Source organism: Gallus gallus, chromosome 3 (genome assembly GCF_016699485.2).
Source record: "Gallus gallus isolate bGalGal1 chromosome 3, bGalGal1.mat.broiler.GRCg7b, whole genome shotgun sequence".
NCBI lineage: Eukaryota > Metazoa > Chordata > Aves > Galliformes > Phasianidae > Gallus > Gallus gallus.
In genome coordinates this window covers 4,997,029-5,022,226 of record NC_052534.1, presented here as the reverse complement: position 1 = coordinate 5,022,226, position 25,198 = coordinate 4,997,029, and the positions used below count along the sequence as shown (strand labels likewise).

Here is a 25,198-nt window from a genome sequence, read left to right as displayed (position 1 = left end):
GTAACATTTGCAAGCCACAGAACGTTGTAAATATTCTGCAATACTGACAGTGCAAGTATACAGAAAATAGAGACACATTTGCAGATATATAGACAGAGAGCTATAGAAACATATAGAAGTATCACTGTGTTTCCTTACTTGGCTGTCCCTATTTTTGTAAAAAAAAGTACAAAAAAAAAAGATTTTGGGAAGTCTGAGATAAGGAGGGAAAAAAAAATCTTCTTTAACTTGTACTAATTTGTACCTATTTTATTTTATTTTTTAAGACACTGTAGAAAAAAAGAGATGCTATCAAATGCTTAAAAGAAAAAAAAAATCAGGGACCTAAATTTTGCTTCAATTCATCGTGCTGCAGGAAAAAAATCCATGTGATTCAGATCTGCATACTCAAATGCAAAACATCCTGGATGAAGGCATATTTCCATCTGTAGTAAAACAGTATCTACATCATGTAAAATGATACCTTCTCTTTTCTCTTTTCTTTCCTCTTGCTCTTTTCTTGTTCCTTTCTTTTTCTTTTTTCTTTTCCTTCCTTTTCTTTTTGTCTTCCTTTCCTTTCATTGACTATCTGGTTAATCAGTGTTTAGACCCTTCCCTGCAGCAATTAAAATGTTATTTATGCCCTGCAGTCTCACACCTGATGTCTTCTTCCTGAAGAGAAATGTTTCCAAACGTTGACCTCAATTTTGACAAACTAATGGATACTAAAGTGTGTTTTGGTCTGCATGCTTAGTTTATGCAAAATAGCCTCAGGATTCCTCTCCTTTGCTGGCTGAAACAAGGACCTTTTAAAAACCATTCCACGTGACCTTCCTATGCCGTGCACTTCAGACTGACCAAAAGGAATTGGATTACAGGTAAAGAACTCCTCTTGAAGCAGACAAACTTTTCCTCAGTAAGATTAATGCAAAATGCATTCAGAAGAAAAAAAAATTGAAAAATAAAATCAGCAGCTCTACACCTCGAGTACACAGTGAGGTCTGAGAGCAAATGAAGCAAAAATTCATCAAAAAAAAAATCACAGCACCTTTTCACATCTCTATTATTTTTTTCGCCTTATTTCAAAATAGCAGAACGGAAGGAGTTGTGTCCTTATTTATTCCCTACTCTCTGATTACTCCCACTTGCAAATACTGTGTCACAGTTTGGGCCAAAAAATATGCAGACTCAGCACAAGAAGGAATCCCATGGTTTGCTTGTAAGACACAAAACGGGACCACCCTCTTTTTAAAACATCCCAGCTACAATAATACAGTAATTATTAATCTCAAGAAATGATATAAAGTTAATGACCTCGGAGAGGCAACAATTTTCAACTCTCTTCCTACTCCAGGGAGATGGGAGATCAGCAGTTAGTGTTCCAATTCACGGCCAGAGCCCGTGCCAACATATTTCATAAGCTAAGCCCAGGTTTGGGAGACAGGCTGCATATTTTTCAGAGACTAACCCAGCATAAATCACAAAGTGCCAGCACACTATGAGGTTAATGTTGTGTTTTACTACAGTAAGCAATTTCTATCACCATTTAAAATGAGACAAGCAAAATTCAGGCAGACAAAATCTCATGCATCAAAGATTAATTTTTCAAGTACTGAGTGTATGCTTTGGCTACTGAGGGAACATATTACAGCAGGAACAGCAGCAAGCGCTGCAGTTAAAGGAGCATAAACATCTCCATTATAACCCATTATAACCCTTCTTCCTTGTAAGCTGACTCTAACTATCAGAAAATTTGTTTATTTTTCTGCTACGCATTTGATTTTTTATTATTATTTGAGTAAACGGATCAGCCTACGTTCAAATAGGCTGGAGGAATATGCAGGAAATAAAATATGTCAGCCCCAAAATGTCTGAGGAATGACTACCAGCCAGCTGAGCGCTAAGGCATATTCGAGTGAAAATTGTTTGTAACTAATGAGGAGACATTTAAATAGCTCCTTACACATAAATTAAGCACTAGGAGGGTGTCTTCAATTTGTAAGCACCTCCCCGTTTCATCGCTGGGGTCTCCCCGGGGTGAACTCAGCACTGGGAACACTGGCGGCAGAGATGTGTGCTACAAAGAAGGGTGGGCTGCTGGCACTGCCAAGTGATGCTGCAAGTTCTGTTCTGCAACTGCTTTCAGCAAGACCAAGAATTAGACCCTTACAGAAACTATTCCTGTCCAGAATTACAGAAATACGACCAGAGAGGGAAACGCGTGGCATCGGGCTTCTGCTGCCTGCCATTGCATCATATTTATATACAGGAGATACCAATGGTGTTCAGTGTTTGGTGACAGGTCTGTACCGTACAGTGAAGAACGCAATTCAGATTTAGCAGTAAAGATCAACGGTAAAACACTTCCTTTAGCCACAGCACATACATCTGTTAACTGAACAATCTGATCTGAAACACGGATTTCCAGCAGCACGTGCTGCAAGTTAACCAGAGCATGACACCATACAGAGCACTAACAGATACACACCAGCCCTTTCACTGAGTAAATTTTAAAGAACCTACCCACTAAAAACTGTACGTGAGCTCACATACAAGGAGAAAGACTGTATAGTGTCATGATGGAAGACTCTTGCTCTCAGCACTTTTCAACTAGCAGCTACAGCACTTTCCCACTTTCCCATTCCCAAACCAACGAAAGACTTGGAAGAGATGTTTGAACCCGGATAGTTGAAGGTGATAAATACATTCCCTGTGAGTCCTGGTTTCTCTCTTTGTGTGTATGTGCAGAAGAGAGAGACAAGCCATCGAGCTCTACACTATAACATTAATTCAGCTCTAAAATCTAGAAAGGTTCTAGGATTGAAGAAGTAATCATGAACATTTCCCTTCCAGACCATTCACAGTATATGCAGTGTATCTGTTAATGGAAACTATTGCAGGCCATTAAGATGACTGCAGCCAATTAGACCATATTAAAGCACAATAAATGCATCACTGCACTTACTTTCAAAATCATTATAAAATACATTATACCAACTTTCTAAAAAAAAAAAAAACCTTTGAAAATCAGACACAAAACACATAGCAAGTGGTTTTGTTAACAGTAACAAAATTCCTTTCTCACCGAAATCTAAATAAGAACATCACTCAAGCACAAGGGGTCTTGGGCCTTTGATTACTAATACTTTCCTTCGCCCTGTTTTCAAATTAATTCTAAGTATTTAATTAATGATGAAGATTTTAAAAGTACTACAAGGAGCATCAAACAACTGATTCAGAAAATACACTTCTAGAGCTGTCTTGGGCTAAACCGTTTTTTATTAAGTCTCACACCGTTTAGGCAGAATGTTGACAATGATGTGATGCTATTGCTCAAAGGCGAAGAGCATGAAGACACTCCTCCCTAACATGTACAAATCTTCAATCATGTTAATGACTGTATCACCCTCTGATTCACAGTAGTCTTCTTCACCTGAAATTTCATCAAGCTTCAGCCTAGTTTTGTACCTGGTAGCATAACTCTTCTCACTGAACTATTTAAAAGCTATGCCAGGTGGAGACTGAGGACCCTGACCAACAGGGAAATAGCAGCCAAGTTGGTCTTCTCCAAACAACCCTCTCTTGGACACATATTGGTCACTTCTAATGCAGTCCTTTTCAACTCACATTCTTTTCAATTCCCTCATAAATCCTTCGTGAAAAGAAAAATGAAGTGAGTAAAATGAACAACAATTGTGCAAAGAAAACGTTTTTTTCTGCATCAGAACTACACAAAAGAAAGCGTCTCTGAGTCTTGCACATCTTTGAAGTGAACTATAAATATTGTTAAATCAACCAAGGTTTTGAAAGTAAGAAAAGGAGCAAAGTTCTTTGAGGAATCCAGGGAATTTGGATAATATGCTTAAATATTATTCTCCATTTTTCACCTGATCAGCTTTGGAGTACTGGAGTACAGTCTTTGGAGCTCCATTTCTGCCTAATCAACCTTTTAATTACAGATCTGTAAGCAGTCTCCAAGCAAATATAGAGTTTTAAATTCTCCACCTTTACAGCCTTACATTAAAATAATACACTCCAAATGTTCTTCCAAATCTTTTAAATACCGAAAATTATGGATCTAGTAGTAGCACTCTTTTTAATCTCCACTTTTTAATCTCTACTTTTTAATCTGGTTAAACAAATTGAAAGGCTGATTCTTCCTACTGTGTTTAATACTAGCACTTCCACTAGCTACTTATTTCACAGCAGGAACTGTCTTTGAGAGCACATGCACATTATTACTCCAGATAGACCAGAAGCCTATACAGCATTTCCTAGACAACATCGCTTATAGTGCTCACAACATCAAGCAAACAGAAAGAACTGTTCTAATAATTACAGCTTTATTAACAACATAAACAAAATATTAGAAACTGTGTAGCATTTCCAGCAAGGTGTTTCCTTTCACTCAAAGTGAAACTTTCAGATTTCACTTACCAATGGTTGGCTCTACCCCATACTAGAGACCCTAAGATTTTATTTTCCCAGGTTTGGGGGTTTTATTATCAAGTATTTTTCATAAAAATAAATGATTACTAGAAATATTAACAGTAGGAAAAAGTTCATTTGGGGACTTCCTTTCCTGCCAAAGTTGGGGTACTACTTACCTATTTCAGATGTTGTTACCATGTCTTCAATTGGTTTCAAACCCATTAAAAACCTCGTAGAACAGGACTCTATTTTTTAATGTGTTCTGACAGGCTCTTTTTTTTATGGCGGAACTCTACAAGCAGATAACAAGCCATGAGGCTGTTGTGGACCCTTGGCTCCAGCTATAAACACAATTCACATTCAGACCATTTTCTGCCAGTAGAGCCAACTGAGACTATCAATCAAACAAGAAGGAAAACAAGCATTAGTAGAGCTTTAAACAGATACTGCTCGTCTGCTGTTTAATGCACGATGGGGTAAAAGCGCTGTTCGCTGTTTGACAACCAGTTCTACAAGATTTGGGATAAACTTTTCTTTAAACATGAATAACAATATGGAGTACAAAAGTTAAGTAACTGATTATTCCTTTGAAAAAGCATTAAAGGAATATATCTGACCAAAAAGGGATGCATTTTCAACTCTCACGTGCAATGAAAAATTGGGCATACGAATAGGTGTTTGCTGTAAAACAACAATAAATTACAACAACCAAATTATGTATTCAACAAATAACTTGTATGGCATTTGAGGGTCTTTGTGTAGGCTTCTGCAGTACAGAAGGCAGATGGTGATTACACTGACTTCTGTAAAACTGTGCTGAGTGTTACACTAACTGGTAATTAGAAAACTAATTTTGATTTCACCTCTATTTCCATAGACTATTTTTTGGCTTCCAAAAATATATCTTGAAAACATCATAAAGCAACATCTCTAGGCTTCAGACACATCAGTATTTGTCTGTTCACATTACTAAGATGAAAAGATGAAGGGAAAAAAAAAAAACCTACTTTATGTATTACCTCCCTGAGCACTTATTGTCACTTGTGTACTTCGGAGACTGATCTGACAGATGTAACTACTAGAACACAACACAGAAGACCAGCCTCTGCCATACATCTTTGCACTTTTTTTAGGCATTTTTCTACATTTTTTGTTTGTGAAAAAGCAGTTATCACACCTGTTCTTATTTAATGTGAATCAATACAGCTGATTATACAATAAGATACAATCATTCATAAAGTAGATAGCCACAGTACTTATCTGCCAACTATCAGTTTCCTTTTCCTTAAAAAGCCAACTTAATTCCAGCTTCCTCCAAGTTACCTGTAAAACTACACAATATGTTGCATGATCTTAGAATCCTAAACCTTCTTTAACACCAAGTTTGCAGTTTAAGCCCAAGCCCTGCATCATACATTGCACATGTAGACTGCTCTGTGTTAGAGCAGCTTTGCTGATTTCAGAAACTAGAGATGGGAAAATCCCAGGGGTAGGATATATGACTGAAACATTTACAACTCTGCTAAACAAAAAAAAATAACAATTCATCACAGTAGGAACTATATTTCACATTTGATATCATTACTCATCTAATTACAATCTCATGAAGACCAGAAACAACAAAATTATCATTTCTCTAAACTGTTAATTAATTACTGTAGCAGGTCTCATGTATACAACTAGGTGAAAAGCAAACTCAAAAGCTGGCACTTATCCATTCACCTATGGCTTCAAACAAATTGCTGACGTGCACAGCTGCTTCATAGAACACCTGGATGGGACAGTCAGGACATCCTGTCACATTGCTGCTTCATTGAAAAAAACAGATATAAAATACATTTACATTGTCATTCTGGTACAACAAAGAAACACAGAGAGGCAAAAGATATTTAGGGGCTCTACAGCCCTTTAAAACATGAAAACAGAGTTCAGATTGTTTGATCCCTTTCAGATGAATGGTTTACATGGTACAATAATTTAATGACCCAAAATCAAAAGCTTCTAAAAGGAAAAGCAAAAGAAAACAGTTGATGAACACAAATACATTTTAAGGAAACAATCTAAGCCAAGAGTAACTAATTCTCAGACTGCCTGAAAACTGTCCATTTCCCTCCTTTTGCCTGTTTGCCAGTTAACGTATCCTTTCCCCATTTCATGTTGATGCATGATCATATATAAGTAGATGCATTTTTGATGCAACTTCAATTTCAAAGAATATCAATTAAGCAGAGTATTGGATTTTCTCTACAGGTAGTTACAGGCTTAATTTCAAACCACAAGTGATAAAAGGTTTTCTCATTATTTTCTTTTCTTATATAAAGAACAAATTAAAAAATTCCCTATAGCCTTCAATCATAACCCAATTCCACAAACCTAACTTAAGACCTGTTAAACTGCTATATAATTTGAAGGGAGGCCATGCCTCAGACATGACCCTCTTTTTCCAACAGTTCAGTGCTCATTGCTTTGGTACCTTACGTTTATTTTCTCTCATTGAAATACATGGGAGGACTTAAGTACCCATGCACGAGCAACTTTTCTGCGACTCCCAAGATCTTTTTCCTTCCTTCTTTCTGCGAGTATAAGAGTTAAACCTCAAATATTCACAATAGAGATAATGTTACCCAACAACCTTATCAACCTTTACAGGAATCTGGTCAAGATTTTGATCATACAAAAATCCCCAAAGTAGCCACCACATTGAATTTTCCTCAGTTTTCCTGATCTGAAGCCAAGTTAACCTTTCATAAATAACCATTAACCGTGTGGTAAATCTACATATAAAACACATGAATTTTTTCTTACATATAGCAATTATCTCTGTCAAGGAAATAACTGCTAGTTATCATCATTATCATCACCATCATCACATAAGGTGCCAACAAACAACTGGAACCAGACTCTTTTCTTTATAAGGTGTTAAGAGCCACAGGAACGTATTTCTGGAACATAACAAACAGGAACCTGTTTCTGCACTATGCATTTGATTTTACGTGGAAACAGCCTAAAACAAATTAAGAGAGCAGATCTGAAATACTTTAATGAGCCATGTTACAAGTGCTGATTACACATTAAAATAAGTTTGAATACCAGTTATACACTGTTCGTGCTGCTTTCTTGATATTTGTATCATCATATCTTAATATTCTTGAAGAGATTCCCTACATTTGACTCTTACACAATAGGCTGTCCAACCACCATGATGTCAACACTTTATTTTTTTCCAAGACCAGCTCAACAACTACGTGACAAGGTCAAATAGCCTTCTTCCTATTTTAAATAAGATGGGAATTTTTGCAATTCCACTTTCAAAGTACAAAAACATTTCAACATTGAGCTGCACTCCACCAAAAGCTAAAGTGTGACAGATGCCTTCACAGTAATTGCCAATCAGCCTCTACGTAGCAGCTGAAAAACACAATACATCACTTTGATCTCCTCAGCTATCAAAGTATTCACAATCAACAAATCTGCATGAAGAATATGAAATATGCAACATTTCCAAAACCTGTCTCCATGGAACTTAAATATGATAATGTATATTTTGTTCATACTTCATAAAGCATTTCAAATCCTTTATTATGCATATGAAGGGTTATGATTTAGTTTGCAAGAAAAATAAACACGGAAGATGTTTTATATTTTAGAGACATGTGAGTTTTCATCGGATAACACAGGTGAAATAATCGTTTAGAAAAGCCTGAATTGCTTTGAGGGAAAGACATTATTACAGAACATGCTTAATTAAGTCCCTCTGCTAACCTTGTAAAATGAATACCTTGTTGAATTAGACTACAGGGAAATAAAGCATGCATACCAGCTCCACGTGTGTAAAACAAAACGATGCTAAGAGGAGATGACTTACATTTTGCTGGTAGGTCATATCCACACGTAATTTTTGCTTGTCCAGTCTCACAGCCACTCAGGTTGCGGCATTCAGCAAGTAAGCAGGGCCCAGCAGCTCTGTGTATACAGCCGTCCACTACAAAAGAAAACCCAGAACATTTTATTTATTAAAAAACATTTTTTGTGCATTCAAACTGTGTGTGACTAGCATTCAGACAATGCATGGCCACTAACGTTCACTGCTCATTTTTACATGTACAGATCTACTGATCTACCAGTAGAAATCCAAGTATATGCAGACATTTTTTTCTGCCAGAAGTAGTCAATGTTTAAAAAAAAAGAAAAAAGAAAGAAAATAGCATTTAGTGAAGAGTTGCTAACCAGAAAGAGAACATGTAGAAAAGGCAAAGCAAAATTAAAGTTTCCATAGCAGAAAGTGGTCTTATTCAAGGCTCAAATAAATTCTCTCTTTCTGTTATGACAATAACTTTGATTCCCAGATAAATACCAAACTCTTTTTTTCTATGTAGCTCTGATTCTTCTAGAATTATGCAGCCTATTTAATGTCAGTGTCCTGTTAAGGCCTTAAACAAAAACTCCGTGGAATAATGCTTATGGGTTTATGGACTTGAAATTTACAAAAATACTTCCTTTTGACCTTTATTCTTTCCTTTTTCTTTTTTTGTTTTGCATAATCTGTGCAATACTGAGGAGTTAATTAAATAATAATTACTAAAGGTTGCAATTGCAGCTAAGTATGCAAGAAAATTAGTTGAGTGCATAGATCTTTTTACCCTTGGGAACCAGCAAAAGAATGGTAGCAGTAGCAAAGGCAAAAAAAAGGCTGCTGGCACAGCATTTCTGCCCACTCAACATGCAATCAAAGAAATCATTTACTGTAATTATGGAAGAAAAGTTAAAGAAAAAGGAAACAAACAAAAAAAGGCAATGCTGTGTGCACCGACACGGTAACTACATGAAGGCCCTAAGTCAGCAGCAACCACGAAGTCCCACTACAAGAAATAACCATCGTATAAATTACAGTTCAATTCAGAAAAATTAAAAAGCTGAAGAATAAAGGCTAAATACATTCTTGTTTATACAAGAAAGATTCTGTTTTTTGCTGTTCAATATTTTATTTCATTTTTAACCTGTTCGAAGCTACACCAATTCCCAACAGCACTTTTGAAGCAATTAAAGCAAAAAGGGGTCTGAAAAGCCAAGTTTAGATGGGATTTCAAGAAACTCACATACACTCACAGAACTGCCTGTGTACCATTCCACATGGTGGCACAGAAAGATCGGCAGTACGGCACAAGGCTTGGCCATCTGACCGCTCACTGCCAGCCAGGCTGCAGGGAACTTCAGGAGCTCCCTCATCCATGCCACCTAAGCCACAATGCCAAGTCTTATTATTCTACCTCAGCTGAATTTTGCTTCTTCATGTACCCAGAAGCTCAGCTCAACAGACTATAAGATGCTAATGCAAGAATTATATTTTGTAACCTCCGGGGAAAAAAAAGAATGCTGGAAATCTCTCCCGTGCTCACAACATCGTATTTAATTATTTTAGCTTAATTAGGAAATGCTTTTCCAAACCAAACAGGATAAGTAAACCAGAATGCGTTGAAACCTCAAGTCTATTTTTATAAGCAGTGCCACCACAATCCTTACCAACATTAATATTTCCTGAGACATTAACATAAGAACAGCACTGACGCTTAGCACTGCACTTAGCGCTCAGTCCTCAGTGGAGGAAGAAGTCTTTCACCTCAGGAGCACTGGACAAAAACTCAAGTCCACACAGTCCACAGTCCTCAGCAGTTGATTGAGCATTTCCAACCCTGAGCTCTTTCTTGTCCTGAGCTGCTGGGCACCCTCCCCTGACCTGTGTCTATACAGTTACTTGTTCAGACACACTCTCAACCAGATCATCTAGATAAACCAACTTCTTTTACCCCAAAGCACATTCAGTTTAAACCAGGTCCAGCTCAGACAAGCAACAGAACCTGCAGAAAGGAGTCACTGCCTCCCGTGGAGAAGCAGAAGCATGGCGTTACCTCTTCTAAACCCACAGTACATTAGCAACCCAGTAGGTTAATAAACCACGTGCCAGATTGATGGCCAACAGACAGGCAACCCCAGCTCCCCATCTATAAACAATTCAGGACGGAAGAAGCAGGCTCTCAGTGCACACACAGCTGAGGTACAGATGGCCCATCACTGCTTGGCTCTCCACAGCTCCACACTCAGCCTTTCTGATTGAAGCAGCCTCCAGCAGGATGAAAAGGTAATTGAAAAAAATTGAATTCTTAACTGAGGCAAATCAATTCTATCATAGCCAATTTTGACATATGACAAGGAAAATGGAAGACATCTGCCAAAAACAAACAAGTAGAAGTTCATGCTTCTCTCATAAAAATGGCTTAACAGAAAATGATTGAATACTCTGGACAGGCATAGATGGAAACTCAGACATTAGCATTTGATATACTTCAGTGACTACACAGAAGAATGATTTCTTAAAAAACTATATAGGTACAATTGCCATTGTCTAAATAACCTGTTTCTTCTATCATGACTTATTAAATACTTGAGCAGAGATGACCTCCGATCTACATATGCATGTTCCATATAATACGATGAGAACTCAATAAATCACGCTAGAAACATTCTGTATGTCCAATAATATATCCAACATGTAACACAACTTTGATAATTCTTCTAGCAACAACCCAAGCAGTGAAACACCTTGCCAAGTCTGAGCACTCTGCATAACGTAAAGAAAAAAAAAATTGGCAAAGATAGAGTAGATGAGCAAATCTAAATGTGATGTTTCAGTCTGTGCTAAAACATGCCTTAGCTGTATTAATTCAAAAAGACACAGTGGGAAGGCACAAAACAGTCACGTGAAATACTTTGTTTGCTGGAAGTGTGAGCTGACTAGCAATGTAAGCATACAGGGAAGCTAAGCATTGTTAACAGGATAACTTTACGGAAATCGCAGATAATGGAAACAATCTCAAGAGGGGGAAAACGATGGCCGAAGATATAACATTATTGTGTAGTAAGGAGGAAGAGATTTACATGATAATGGTGGCATGCTGCCCAATTACTTTTGTGAGAAAGCGAACAACCCTTGATATATTGGTTTCGAATACTTCATCTGTATCATCAGTTTGATGTATATGTGCTCCTCTGCGTTTTTCAAAACAGATTTGGGAACCATTAAACCACAACCCACTGTTCCTTTCCTGGAATTACTATGCATAACTAGCTATAAAAACCCAAGCACTGCACTTATGCTCAAATCTGACTTGCATCTTGTGACAGAGATAAGAAATTATGCATTGCCACCATTTTCTACAACCAAAGAGAAACGTCCTTTAACCCAGAAGCTAACGCTGTTCGGTTTGCCTATTTTCTACAGCTTGCATTCCTGTCCAGGTGTATGGAAATCATACAGATATGCTGGGTCATTTATATTCACAAGTGAGCTTTCATTTCACAACTACAGGAAAGGTGTGGGAAAACCCCACAAACAAAACTATCAGTTCTAACCGACAAGCAACCCCACCTCTGGCCTGCATGCCAAACCTTTGGTATTTTTAAGTCCTAGCAAGAACTGAGAGCACAGTTTCACCCTGCCTTGGCTGGAAAAGCACATGGAAGGGGTTTTTTCCTTATCTTGACACACTTACAGGAATGACATTTTGAGGGATGGAGAACAGCTCAAGGAGCTTGGTATTTAACTCTATACTTCAAGCAGTTCATGCTTGCATAAAGCTATTACAAGTACTATTCCAACTTTTTTCATTAAAAATAGTATTAGCAATCACATTGCACGCATCCGTAAGTTTTAGGAGCCACTGGGGACAGCACTTTGTTCTCCCAACAATTCCGCAGGAGCCCTTAATGAAGAAAAACTCCTTCCAAAGCTGCTGCAATCAATGGCATTGGATGCACAAAGAAGTCACCTCAAAATAACCGCTTAAAATACATGGAAATAATCAAGTCTCAACACAAAACTCCCCAGCAAAATGACCACACTATAAAACCAGTGAGCTCCTAAAAATCTTTGACGTCTTTCTACACCACTGAAAGATGTTAAAAGGTTATGATTTTTCTTATTTAATTTCTTGTAAAGCAAGTGTATTTGTTCTCCAGAATTAAAGGGTTAAAGTTACATAGTAAAAAGTTGCTAATTTACTGATGTACAATGTAGAATAAATCTATTTCTCATAGAAAATCTCTTAAAATTGCAAATGAAGCAAAAGCAAAGGAAACAGAGAATTAAGGGTATCGTGGGATGCTGCCTGAAAAAAAAAGACCTCAGCAAAACCAATCTTGCGGTGCAGATGGTAATAAAATAGGGTAAGGTAATCAAACACCACAGCAAAATAATACAGAATTCCCCTGGTAATAATAAGCCCTAACTTCTTTTGTGACCTTGCATCTGAGTCTGGATAAATTGAAGCTATGGTGTAAACAACATATGCAGGCTTACATTTCGAGAAACTATATGCTCTTTTTTCATAGCAATTCCTGTTCTCAGGAATCTCTTCGAGACCTTTATTTCTGGTTTTCCACCAGGAAATTCAGGACATGTACTTATTTATCAAGTGTCTGATTTATCAATGACGCCTTACCATTCTTGCACATGGCAGACGCCAGGAGTGAAAAAGAAAAACAAAACAAAACAGAAACATATCATTTTAGCAGATGCATTGCTAGGGAATACAGACAAGAAGCACCCGGTGTGCCCTGCCTGCAGCATGCCTCTGCTATACGTGCCCCAACTATTTGTGGACCTTTCAGAAACCGCTCATTGCAAGAATGCACATGGAAACAACACCAACCCTGCAGAAGCGCTGAAGTGCCTCCAGAAAGTTCGTTGGAATCAAGTTCTGGGAAAGGCACAACTGCACCTCGCTGACTGCTGTGAGGGGGAAACAAATCCTCCCAGCGAGACACAGCAGCTGCTGGTCTAATGAACAAAGGTGGGGATCTTACCGAGATTACAACACAGATGCCAGTCGGCCGCCGCCGCCGCTAGAAGTGGCAGTTTGTATTACAGAGATGGCCTCTGCCATTGGGAAGTTTAATGAACTGAAGATTTTTAATCAATGAGCTGGTTTATAGGCCTCCAACATAATTAATTTTAAATACTTAGCATTTAGACAGTACTTTCTAGCCAGGATCCAAAAGAGTTTAAAAGCACGATCTGACCCTGCCTTAAAATTCTCCGTTTGAAACACAGAAACCACAGATGAGCTTCGTATTTTGAGATGGCTATTTTGAGATGGCTGTTCCACTGAATTAAGTTCCTGTCTCACCGCAGCAATTCTGACTGTGTAGTTTCTGAAATACTTTTGTTTCCAGACATTCTTAGTGCCCACTTCTGAGTTAAACCAAGACACAACTGAGAGCTTAAAATCCCAAAGCTTAAGCTACTCGTTGGGTGTCTGTCTTCACTTTAGAATCAACATTTGAGATTGCATGAAGGGCCATAACACAGCCAGAATTAAAGCTCCAGGTGCACTCAGTGCCAATCACTAAATCATGCCACAGAGGGAGTTGAGTTGAACATAATAATAATCATGAGTATTAGAACCCTTACTGCAGTACCAACAGCAAGCAACAAGCCTACTTGAAACAATGGCATCTGTAAGCATTACTGCATTATCATCCCTGGGAACCTTACATTTTAGAATATGGTTTAGACGGAATACTTCAAATTTACCACTAAAAACTGACAGTTTTTGCCTGTTCTAGTGAAGAGGGCCAGAAATTATATTTTAAACACAACTCAATGCTTTATGAGAATGCGGTCCTTAGTTTGGATGCAGTTCACACCGAAAGATAACAAAAGCAGCTGCAAGGTCCTACACAAAGTCCTTGCTAGAGAATGACAAGACATGTGGAAATAAGGAAATCAATGATTCAAAACAAAACTCACTTACCCAGGGGTCTGTTAAATGTTAAGCACGTGTTGTAGTTATTGCATACCATTGCAATAGACCAACCATTCTTATTTTGAAAAACAAGAAACAATAGTAAACTTGCATTTTCTGACAAATCTTTGCTTCTTTGGGTTAGCCAAAAAGCTTGGGATATCAGAAACTCAAATCAAAAGTACGCAAAAAGCCAAGTAAAAGTTGTTCTATCACACTAGAAGTAACGATTGCTAGATTCCTCCCAAGAACAACTAAGCAGTAAATATTGCTCTCATTTCATCTCATACCTAGGACATCATCTTTCTTGGTCTCTGAGAGCTCCACTTCGATTTTGCAGAGTTATAATGTCAATAGGATTCACACTTCTGTCAGCCCACTCAAGCAGCATAAGGGCTCTGAGAAACATGGGTCTGAGAAACCTGTCTGAATGTCACACTTTTGGCAGTAAAAAAAAAAAGAACTAGGAAAGCCTCCAATAGTGATTTTCCAATTTTTCCTAGTCCAAAATCCTGACATTAAGGCATGTGTGAAAGAACCACTCACTTCCTTTTAATTGTGGTAGTGTTGAGACACCTGACACACCACAGTCTTCTACAAATGGAACTGAGACAGCTAAGCCTGAAAAACCTCCTTGCAGCAAGCAGAAAGATTGTATATTATTGTTTATTCATAAGTGAAGTGAGAAGATAAAGTCTGGTGAAATTTCAGGTTATTCTATGCTATTAAACTAAGTTCAGTTTGTGTTCATCTGCACTTGATCCCAACTTCTGGAATTGACATCTCTTACCATTATAAGCTGCAGGATTTTTTTTTATTGTGGCATCATCCTGAAGAAATGGGGCTGGAGACTCCAAGATCCTTTCCTCAGCCTACAGGGCGGTGCCAGTACTTTACTTCCACTTGGACACAAAGCCCTAACTACCCTCACTGCTTAGCATCCCTACTTATTTCCTCCTGCAATTCCACTCATGCTAGCGCGCAATTATTACAGACACTCATTATTAAAAACATGGAATTGCTTAAGAATAGGACTGTGTAGAGAAAAAGAAGTGCGACAAGGAAAGAGAGAGAGGCTGTGTACCCCCCAAAGAGACAGGAAACTGAGTACGTGAGTTTGGTTTTACCCTGTCTATTCTGGAGATATACACACTTCTGTTAGCTAAACATTCACCTTCAGCTCAGACAGCCAACAGTATCCTGGGCTGCATCAACAGAGGGGTGGCAACAGGGAGAGGAAGGAGATGTTCCTCCCTGCTCTGTTCTCTTGCATCCCCATCTGCAGTACTGCATCCAGGCCTGGGCCCCCAGCACAAGAAGGATGCAGAGCTGTTGTAACGGGTCCAGAGGAGGGCCATGAAGATGCTCAGAGGGCTGAAGCACCTCTCCTATGAAGAAAGGCTGAGGGAGGTGGGCTGGTTCAGCCTGGAAAAGGATCTGGGGAGAACTCACTGCAACCTTCCAGGACTTGAGCGAAGCTTATAAAGGAGGAGGGGGGAGACTTTTTACATGGATAGATAGGTCAAGGAAGGACAGCTTTAAAGTAAAAGAAGGGGGACTTGGATTGGATGTCAAGGGGACGCTTTTCACTGGGAGGGCACAGTCTGCCCAGAGAAGCTGTGGAATGCCCCATCCCTGGAGGTGTTCAAGGCCAGGTTGGATGGGGCAACCTGATCTAGTACTTGATCTAGCAGCTGGCAACCCTGCACACAGCAGGGGGGCTGGAACTAGATGATCTTCAAGGTCCCTTCCAACCCAAGCCATTCTGTGATTTTATAATTCTAACATCCAGGATTCAGCACTACCTTGAAATTAAATTATGTAAATTGTTGGGGAGATAACACCAGAACTCCTTTTCTTTTTTTCTATCACAGCCCCTTGCAAATTAGGCTTCGCTTAACACTTATTTCTAATGTCACACATGAAGTCGATGCCCACCTGCAACGAAGCTGACAGCCTCCTTCAGCCCCTCCGTACTGTCCTGCCTCAATAGACACCTCTGTGCTTTCTTCTTTCAAGCACAGATGAAACTCACAGCAAATAACCACACTGTTGTTTTTAAAATCTCACTGCAGCTCTCTCTTGTCACGATGCCATTAAGCTACTGATGACACTACACTGCTGTTGGGATATCAGTCTCTGTCTAGTGCATAGAACTGAGCAGTCTATTTTTCCTCCTGTACTGTTCTGAAACATTAAGCTAAACTCTGAGGAGCACTAAAGAAACAAGGAGATAAAAAGATAAAAAACGCTCCTGGAAGGACAATGAAACTCCTGTTAGAAAGAAAAGAAAAAAGTGGTTTACTGGTGTTACGATGCTGCATGTAAACGAAATAAGCTGTGTAGAAAAAGATGTACTGGTGAGACACTGCGTCCCCATCTCAGCACCCTATCGCACATGATGGCCAAAGGCAAATGCTTAAAAAACAGAGATTAAAAGCAGAAAAAGCAGCTACCAGTGCTTCCACAAAACATTCTTCAAACCCTACTGTACTGGCAGCTTGCAAATTTAGCCGGATGTCTTTTCTACACACCCCTGATACGCTTTCCTTTATGGCTTCTTCAGTGAGCATTTTGTGAGCATCTCGGACTCATACATGGATTTGAATGTCCCACCTTTATGCAGTTCTCTGTATAATGAGGACAGAATCAATAGCAAAGAAATAAACGATACTGGTTGTTCTACATGCAAGCATGCAGCTAACCTAGAAGAAAAGAATGAAAGCAGAAAAAAACAACACTGAAGTATCTGAAGAAGTTTTCTGCTTGCTTTTTTGCCCACTGATAATGCCCATAGACAAGGAGGCTGCAGTGGTGCACTCCATTACTTGCAGATGTTTCAAAAATACTAAGTGCATGGGCCACTCATGGCAGATGACTTACACTAAACTGCAGTAGGCATTTGCATACTCAGAGTACAGTTATTAGGCAGTAATCACACAGTGATTATACAAATTTATTCACTGTGATCAGCTAACAGTTGTCAGGCATGGGTCAAGGATTTAGAGAGAACAGGCAACCGTGTAATAAGTGTACAATGACTGCGTCAAAGGGAGCCTTTCTAACTGTGGTGCATTCTCACAGTCCAGCAGGCTCCTGGCATGTCTATCCTAAGAGTTGTACAGGTACACTGTAAATACAATACCTCAGCATAACCACTTTCTTCCCACTGAAAGCTAGGGGATGAGATCCAAAACCTTCTATACACACAGAACATAGAAGCAAAGGCATTATCACATACTCCTTTTTTATTGTGAAAGCCTGAAAGCTTCTGTATTAAATTACAGCTTCTAACTAAATGTAATTAAACCAGACACTGTCGTGGGGATTTCTCTTTAGCTATAGGGGTGTGCAAAGAGTGCAACACTGCTGGGAGAAGACACTGAACCTGAGGGGACCAAAGCAATACATGATGCAGGGTGAACAGCAACACGTCCCTTAGAAAACTGCAAGAAAAGGATGGGCAGGTCTGCAGAGGAAAAGCTTTTATGACTCAGAAATTCAAATATTATGCTTTAAACACTTTTTAATGAACTTTTCAACAGTTGTCTTTTCCCTTCCCCTCTAACCCATAGAGGTTCAGCTCAACTATTTAGCATCACGGCAAATCTCCAGGCAGGTTTAGGCAATGCACAGGCCACAAGAGAGAAGAAAAAGAAGCTGCTATAGGAAAAGTTAAGTCACAGAAGGCAGTGGTTCTTTAGTAAAATCTTCTAGCTTCACAGACATCCCTTCATCGGTGAGGCATTTTGTTGTCTCGGCAGGTAGCCGTTTTTGCACAGGTTACACAGCCTTCACACAGATCTTTCCAAATGGACAAAGGCCTTGAGGTAGACTGAATTCAGAGAAAAAAAAATAGACGTACAGAGCAAGGACTGAAACAGCGTTAATAGTGACAAACACTGACAGCCACATTACCAACTTAAGGTTTTTTAAAGCACAGATAGTTTTCCACTAAAGAAGAACATAATATTAACAGCAAACTTAAGATGCTTCTGTTGCATGGATTATTAAGTCTTTTTAGACTAGATTTTTGCTTTTATTTTTAGATATAGATACACAGGTGTATATTTTGAAGTAAAGGAGTTGGCTTGAAAGCTAGCCACCATAACATACAAACAACACAAAACACAGGGTTCCTAAGAACCCAGATTTAGGGCAGCAGCTGGAGCAGATAAATCATAGAATGGCCTGGGTTGAAAAGGACCACAATGCTCATCGAGTTTCAACCCCTCTGCTATGTGCAGGGTCGCCAACCACCAGCCCAGGCTGCCCAGAGCCACATCCAGCCTGGCCTTGAATGCCTGCAGGGATGGGGCATCCACAGCCTCCTTGGGCAACCTGTTCCGGTGTGTAAAGGAGCAGGACTAAGTAGCAACAAAGAAATATCCTCTTGCTTGCAGTAAGGCTTGACAAGCTATAGGAATACTATGAATTATTTACTGAGCAGTAGCTGGTTTTCTTATTTCCTGGACGGTTTTCACTTGTGCTAATTTACTTTTATCATGAACCACTGGTTGAGGTGCTTCTCAGTCCGCAATCACGGAATCCTCTCAATTTAAAGTGCTGTTTGAAGCTAGATTAATTAACAGTATTAATTATACATAAATTGCCTAGCAATAGGTAAATCCAATTGAACGCATTACAATGTATTCAAATGGAATACATACAACGGAAGGAAAAGGTAAACACTAGATTAACTGGAAAATGAGGTATGAAAAAGGTTCTCACAGCCAGTGTTTTAACACAAGCATTACAAGTAGGACTGAAAAGTCTCAAATATTTCACTCTTTTGTTAAGAAGCGATGGAAAATCATATGTGTAACACGTCTACAACAAATGCCTGCCAAAGGGTAACTTGGAAGATCCAGGACACACAATTAGAATTCAGAAACATTGAATTATCAAATATTTTCCAGCGACAGGCAGGAAGTGTCACACAGTTTAAGTACAATTTCCCCTGTAAAAACAATGCCATATCCTGACATAGGCTCATGCAACAAAATATAGAAGAAAAACTATTTACTGTAATTTATGTGCCAGATTTCATTGCAGAATCTGACAGATCTATAACAAAAACGTTAGAGGCATCGGTAGAACTTTCACACATAATTAATGGTGTAGAGAGCAAAGGGGTTAAGCCCCCATTCCTTTGACTCTGACAGTCAAGTTGTTTCCAAGGTGGATGGAAAAGCACTGTACTGAGCCAGAATCTACAAATACATTCATAATGATGTGGAATTTCAGTGACTGCACGGGCACAGTTAAAAACAAAAGGAATAATACCTTTTTTTTTTTTTAATAATATATCTAAGGTCAGAAGCAGCAACAAGATAATGGGAAGTGCTGGATAAAGAAATGCCTCCCACACTGCCCACTGTACTTGCTGGGTTTCTTTTTTTTTTTTTCTTTTTTTTTGCAGTGCTATCACTTTGAACAAAAACAATTTAAGAAGAAAAAGGGAGAAGGACACAAAGCCTAATAATAGCAAGTGACCTTTCGAGTTAATCGAAGACTCCAAATCCAGAAGTTGCACAGCGAACCTCTATGTGCAGTTCGCCATCCTGCCCTCCACGGGGCCATACCCCAACACGCAGTTTAATCAAGTCCCACACAGCTTTTTTAACCTACAAGAAAGGTAAGCCTGTAATTAATGAATTTATTACTTATCTGAGCTGGCTGCAGCCCTCCTTATGTTCCGCGAGTTGTGGGGAGAGAAATTAAAGTACTAAGCACAGCTTAAAATTACCATCTAATAGTTTTTGAGTAAGAAACAAGACATCCCACTCAGATGGCTATATTTACCAGTTCGGTAATTCTGGTAATTCCCTTCCAAAGAACTTTGTGTTTGTCCTAAAACACTATTAAAAGAGAGATAAGGAACTAAAGAACTAAAGAGCTGGTTAATCCGTGCAGCATCATTATGTATTATTTAGTTTAATATCTTCTTGTAGTAAATACAAAATCATTACGTGCCATTTTCTTCAAGAGAACACTGTAGTGAAATTGGTGTTGCAACAGAACCATTAAAGTATAATAGTGTACACAGAAATATGCTACTGATTAGCAAGGAAAAATATGTAATTATAGCCACAGTGTGGGACTCAGTTGGCTGGTGCTTTATTGCGTACTGCCTTGGAAGACTACTTTGCTGCCAAAGCTAATGAGGAAAATACTGAGTTGTTACTTCCAGTTGTACTAGAGGTTTTTGTCTTGATTTTATTGACATTTATAAAGTGATCATCACATGTAACAAACAAGCCCCAGTGCCAGCACTGTGAGCTGCAGTTTACAGTAATTAAAGAGTAAACAGCATCAATCCCATAGCAATGTTCCACGGATGTGCGATGCGTTAACAGAATTTTTAAGAGGTAATTCTGAGCAACAGTATCTCAAGTTCTCCATGGTTTGAGCAGAACTAGCAAAACAATACAAGAGCACTGGAAGACAGCCTTAAAAAGGAAAAAGCAACTCAACGTTAGCCCATTAAAGCTGCAGCAGACATAGCCAAGTGCGCGCACGTACAATATAGAAATGTGCTTTCGACAAAAATACATTTGATCCTAAGTAGAAAGAATGAGCAATATAAATCCTATGATGCCATATTATACTTGAGTATCCACATTTTTCTTTCCACCTTTCATTGAAGGCTGGAAAAGAAGTGTATTTCTAGCGTTTCACAGAAAATACAGAAAGTCCAAGTTTACAAAGTTCGCAGAGAAACCAAACAGCAAAAAGTTAATTTGTTTCTGAGTTATGTCAAATTTAAAGCAACTCATTAAAATTACTCATTTTCTGAGCTATATGTGGTTTGTGTCTAAAATACAGCTTGATACCTTTTGAAACAAATGATCATTCTAACCGGCCAAAGAATAGAGTTGAGAATGCATACAATGCTGGCTGTAAATATCAAAGCTCACAAGACTGTATCAATGATAGACCCTACAGAGAACATAATTTAGATACAGGACCTCTCTATATTAAAAAATAATAATAATTCTGAACAGTTCATGACAAATGCAAAATAAATTTCAACTTCAGTATTGTTCCACCCATGGTCAGAAAGTCTACTTTTAACAATAGCTGTGCTTACACACTTGCCTATTATTGAAAGGCAAACCTGCAAATAGGAAGTCATAGATGGGATTGTGAGAAGAAACCAAGGTGAATTCAGCAAGGAAGCTTGGAGAGACATTGCCAACTGCCACCCATGCAAAGGGTATATTAAGCCCCATGTATTTTTTCAATCAAATCTTAGCACTTAGGTTACATCTTCATTAGCAGAGGACCCATAAGAACACATCTGTAGAGTAAAACAACTGATGCTGAGAACCTACAGTGTAAACACTACGCACATATCATGGTGTGTATTGGTGGTGGTGAGGTTTTTGTGTTATTTTGAGAGGGTGTGGTGGCGGCTTCCTTTGGTGGGGCTAGTTCTAGTCTGACCCATGGGCTGAACACTAGCTTTCCAGCTGAATGCATTAGGGTCATAGCTTCCAGCCTACTTTGACCCAAACAAAACCTAGCCCATGTGCACCAAGATACCTGGCGATGCTGAATAACAGCACCGAAGGCAGTCGGGACTTCCTTCAAAAGCATACTGTAGGCTCCAGCTGAAACACCATAGTAAATGCACCCTTCAAACATTTTTACTTGGAAAATTCCTATTAAAAAAAAAAACAATTCCAGAATAAATATTTGATTTTTTCTGGATTTTTAGCAGTGCCTGAGTACTTGCAAATAAAGCCTCAACTCTCATACTTCAATAAAGCAAATTTCTGCTTTATGAGAGGGTAATCATTTCATTACTGAGGTCAAACTGTATGAATCTAAGTTCAGAAGATTCGAGTAACAACTCACAGCAAACCCAAACACTGCCCCAGCCACACACAGAAGTCAGCATGATAGGATATTCATCCCTTAAGGTCTTAGTTGTAAACAGGCACTAACAAACAACTGAGCAATGGCAGAACAAAAACATTCAACAGTCACCCTAGGGTACAAGCATAAACAAGCCTTGTCTTAGAATGACTAATACGTTCTGCTGGCAGTGATGTTAAGGATGCAGTGTCTGGAAGCAACGAGACTGGGGGAATGATGGAGAAGCTTTTCCAGAGCATCGAGATGACTTACACACATGATTTCACGCCATAGTTACTTTTGATGGGAAGGCAGCTGAGCAAAGTACTCTCCTCTCCCTTTACAATATCAGACATAAAACGTTATATGCTAAGTACTTGTGAAATATGCACACCTCTGATCTAACTGAATCAGCAAAATACATGACTGTACTGGTGAAACACTTTGCAAGAGTCTCCAGAAGAACTACAGCTAATTTATAATCCTACAGCACAAGTGTTTTGTGTGTTCCAGTATTTCCTAAATCAGACTGCAAAGACAAGCTCATCACAGTCCTATGGAAAGATGGTGTCGTTTGCATCAGAAAGGAGACATTTTAGATTTATTAACAGTACTCATGTATTTTATTTTCAATATGTATTCTTGCGCAGAATAGGAGAATAACTTTGGCTGGATGGGACTCTGGAGGTCAGCCATAGTCAGTCCTTTATTAAATACAAGTGTGGATGGAATAGATCTGCCTTTTGAAGTGAAGAAAATCTATAGAAAAAGTTGAGAAACTATTCTGCCATCTAAAATCTTTTTATCGTTGTTTTTGGCTAATTATGTTTATGCTCCAGGGTGAAACAACACCCAACACCTACATGTTATTGAAAATAAATGTTTTTCAGTTCTTAAGGTGGAAGAATTACAGCTAAACAATAATTGGCACAAAAGGCTCACATGAAAACAGTCCCAAGATGATACTATTCAGCCTGGCCAGGCACCTATTTGTGGTGATAGCAAGAACCACAAAAAATAGGTGTAGCTTAAATGCTAAGCAGGATGAAAGGTTTAACCTGACAACAAATATAGAGCAGATCTAAATGCTTCAGTCAGACCTCCGTTGTGGAGGCCAGACTATTAGCTGTTATCTGCACAACGAAGTATGCATAATATGGGCGGGCACTGTAGGGAGAGGGATGAATGCAAATGTTCTTAATGAAGGGTAATTTAAAGCCTCAAATCTCTCAATATGTAACATAGAATGATTAAAAAAAAATACAATTAAAAAGGCTGACTCTTAACACAGATTTCAACAGAGTAGCAGGACTTGGATTCTTTTTCCTTTTATTTTTCTTAATTCTGCACTTCCTTTTCAAGCAGAAAAGTTTTTTTCTAACTACCTCTTTTAATTAGAAGGCAAACTTCTTGATCTGTTGACCTATTGCACAATATGATTTCAATTAGTTAACAGTGGCACACAATACCAGAGTTTAAGTATTGTTTTGCCTGAACAAATCTATTTGCCCAATGAAAGTATTCATATAAACAACCCAATAAAACCATTTTAAAACATATTGCTGTATAAGATCCAGTGGGACGTCATTTCTTGCTGGCCTGACTGAAGCAAAAGGGTGAGACAGACTCTCACAACCTTCTGAGAGGCTCCATGGCTCCAATGAAATACAGTGCCTATTTGATTTTTTTGCTTAAAATTAATAGAAAATTGTGTCTGTCAAATACCAATATAATCTTCTTTCTCCATTAATGTCTTATGTGCATGTCAGCACAGATACAGATATTACAAGAATACTTGTTTTGAATAGAAATCTCATTGAGCAATGTTTTACAGACCAGACATAATTTGAATGCAAGAGCTTTCATAACATCAAAACAACTCCTCAAGGCTCCGCACAGCTTTTTTATTAGAGGATTTTATGCACTTTGCAAAGGAGACCAATATCAAATGAGGAAACAGAGATGGGAAACTGAGGGTAGGGCAATGTGTGGCATTTTCAATACTTTCCAGACCCTCTCATCTCCAGAAACCCTCACCAATCTTGTCTCCCCTACTCATACTCTAAACTCAGTTCCTCCATGCCCTCAGCTTGTTCTTTTTTTGTTGTTGTTGCTGTCCAGGTAAGAGTCAAAGCACTACAGTCAATCTGAAATACTAGCCAGGCATTTGATGCCAACAAAATTTATAATGGCTGAACCTCCACGAATTTCCCTACCTGAAGACATGCATGACGTTCTCTCTGGACATCAATTTTCAGAAATGTGCAGAAAGACCCACTTGTTTTGAAATCTGCTACCCTCTGTCAAACACATCTGCAAATAACCAGTGGATCAAATAACACGTCGAGAATTAATTAACAGTAGGAAACAGACAGCAAGCTGGCAGCACAAGGAAACCAGAACACGAGTGTTTCAAAATATGCAGCCTGATCATACAGAACGGGGCAGAAGCAATAAGCAAATGGATAATATCATGCATTTCCTTTCCAGTTTGACAAGAAATCCCTGACAAAACTGTCTTTGGCTTCAAGGAGCCCAGGATTCACTTTAACAATCTGCCCATCTGTGAATGAGTAAGTGACGCATATGTACCTGTGGTCACAACATTTATGAAATACAGCACAGATCATGGATGTGATTGACAAGATGACTCAGTGATCATCAGGGTTTGAACTTCCACCCAGTGCATTTATTGGTTGACTATTGACTGAGAAGTCATTCAGTCTTTTTTTCCCTGTGTTCAGCAGATCCACTATCAAATTGGAAATGAGTTAGCGTTGCAAGCTTGAAAGCAACAAAATAGCTCCATGAGACAGCATTTGCAGTTTGTTTAGACGCTACAGAGTTGATCATTATGAAACTAATGACATCCTCTTTATACTTCAAATAGCTACCCCAGGAAAGCACAGAATAAAAAATGAAAAGAAAGGCAGTTCAGATAGCCATGTTCAATCCTTCCCTTCTATTATTCATAAACCTATGGGTTTTAGAGGAGAACGTAATTATTCAGAGTTATCAGCGAAACCTGGCCTAATTAAGTTTTAATTCCCAGAAATCGAGAGGTAAACTTCTCTGCAAACATGGGGCCACATTTAAGCAGCATTTCTCCTAAAAAAGCTAGTGTT

General features: G+C 38.7%; 1 protein-coding gene and 1 long non-coding RNA gene across 10 annotated transcripts in view; one reads left to right on the top strand and one right to left on the bottom strand.

The window, feature by feature from the left end:
• MACROD2 (MACRO domain containing 2) overlaps positions 1-25,198 on the bottom strand; it is an 838,556-nt gene that overhangs the window by 581,912 nt on the left and 231,446 nt on the right. For all 9 annotated transcript variants that reach the window (XM_015283424.4, XM_025149218.3, XM_040697783.2 and 6 more), the window contains one exon: positions 8,276-8,392. In XM_015283424.4, the coding sequence (XP_015138910.3) occupies positions 8,276-8,392 (117 nt within the window). The remainder of the gene's footprint in view (positions 1-8,275; positions 8,393-25,198) is intronic.
• Positions 10,438-24,279, top strand: LOC107052851. The gene is made up of 3 exons (XR_001465617.4): positions 10,438-10,546; positions 19,633-19,848; positions 24,195-24,279. It is a non-coding gene; the product is annotated as an uncharacterized LOC107052851 (long non-coding RNA).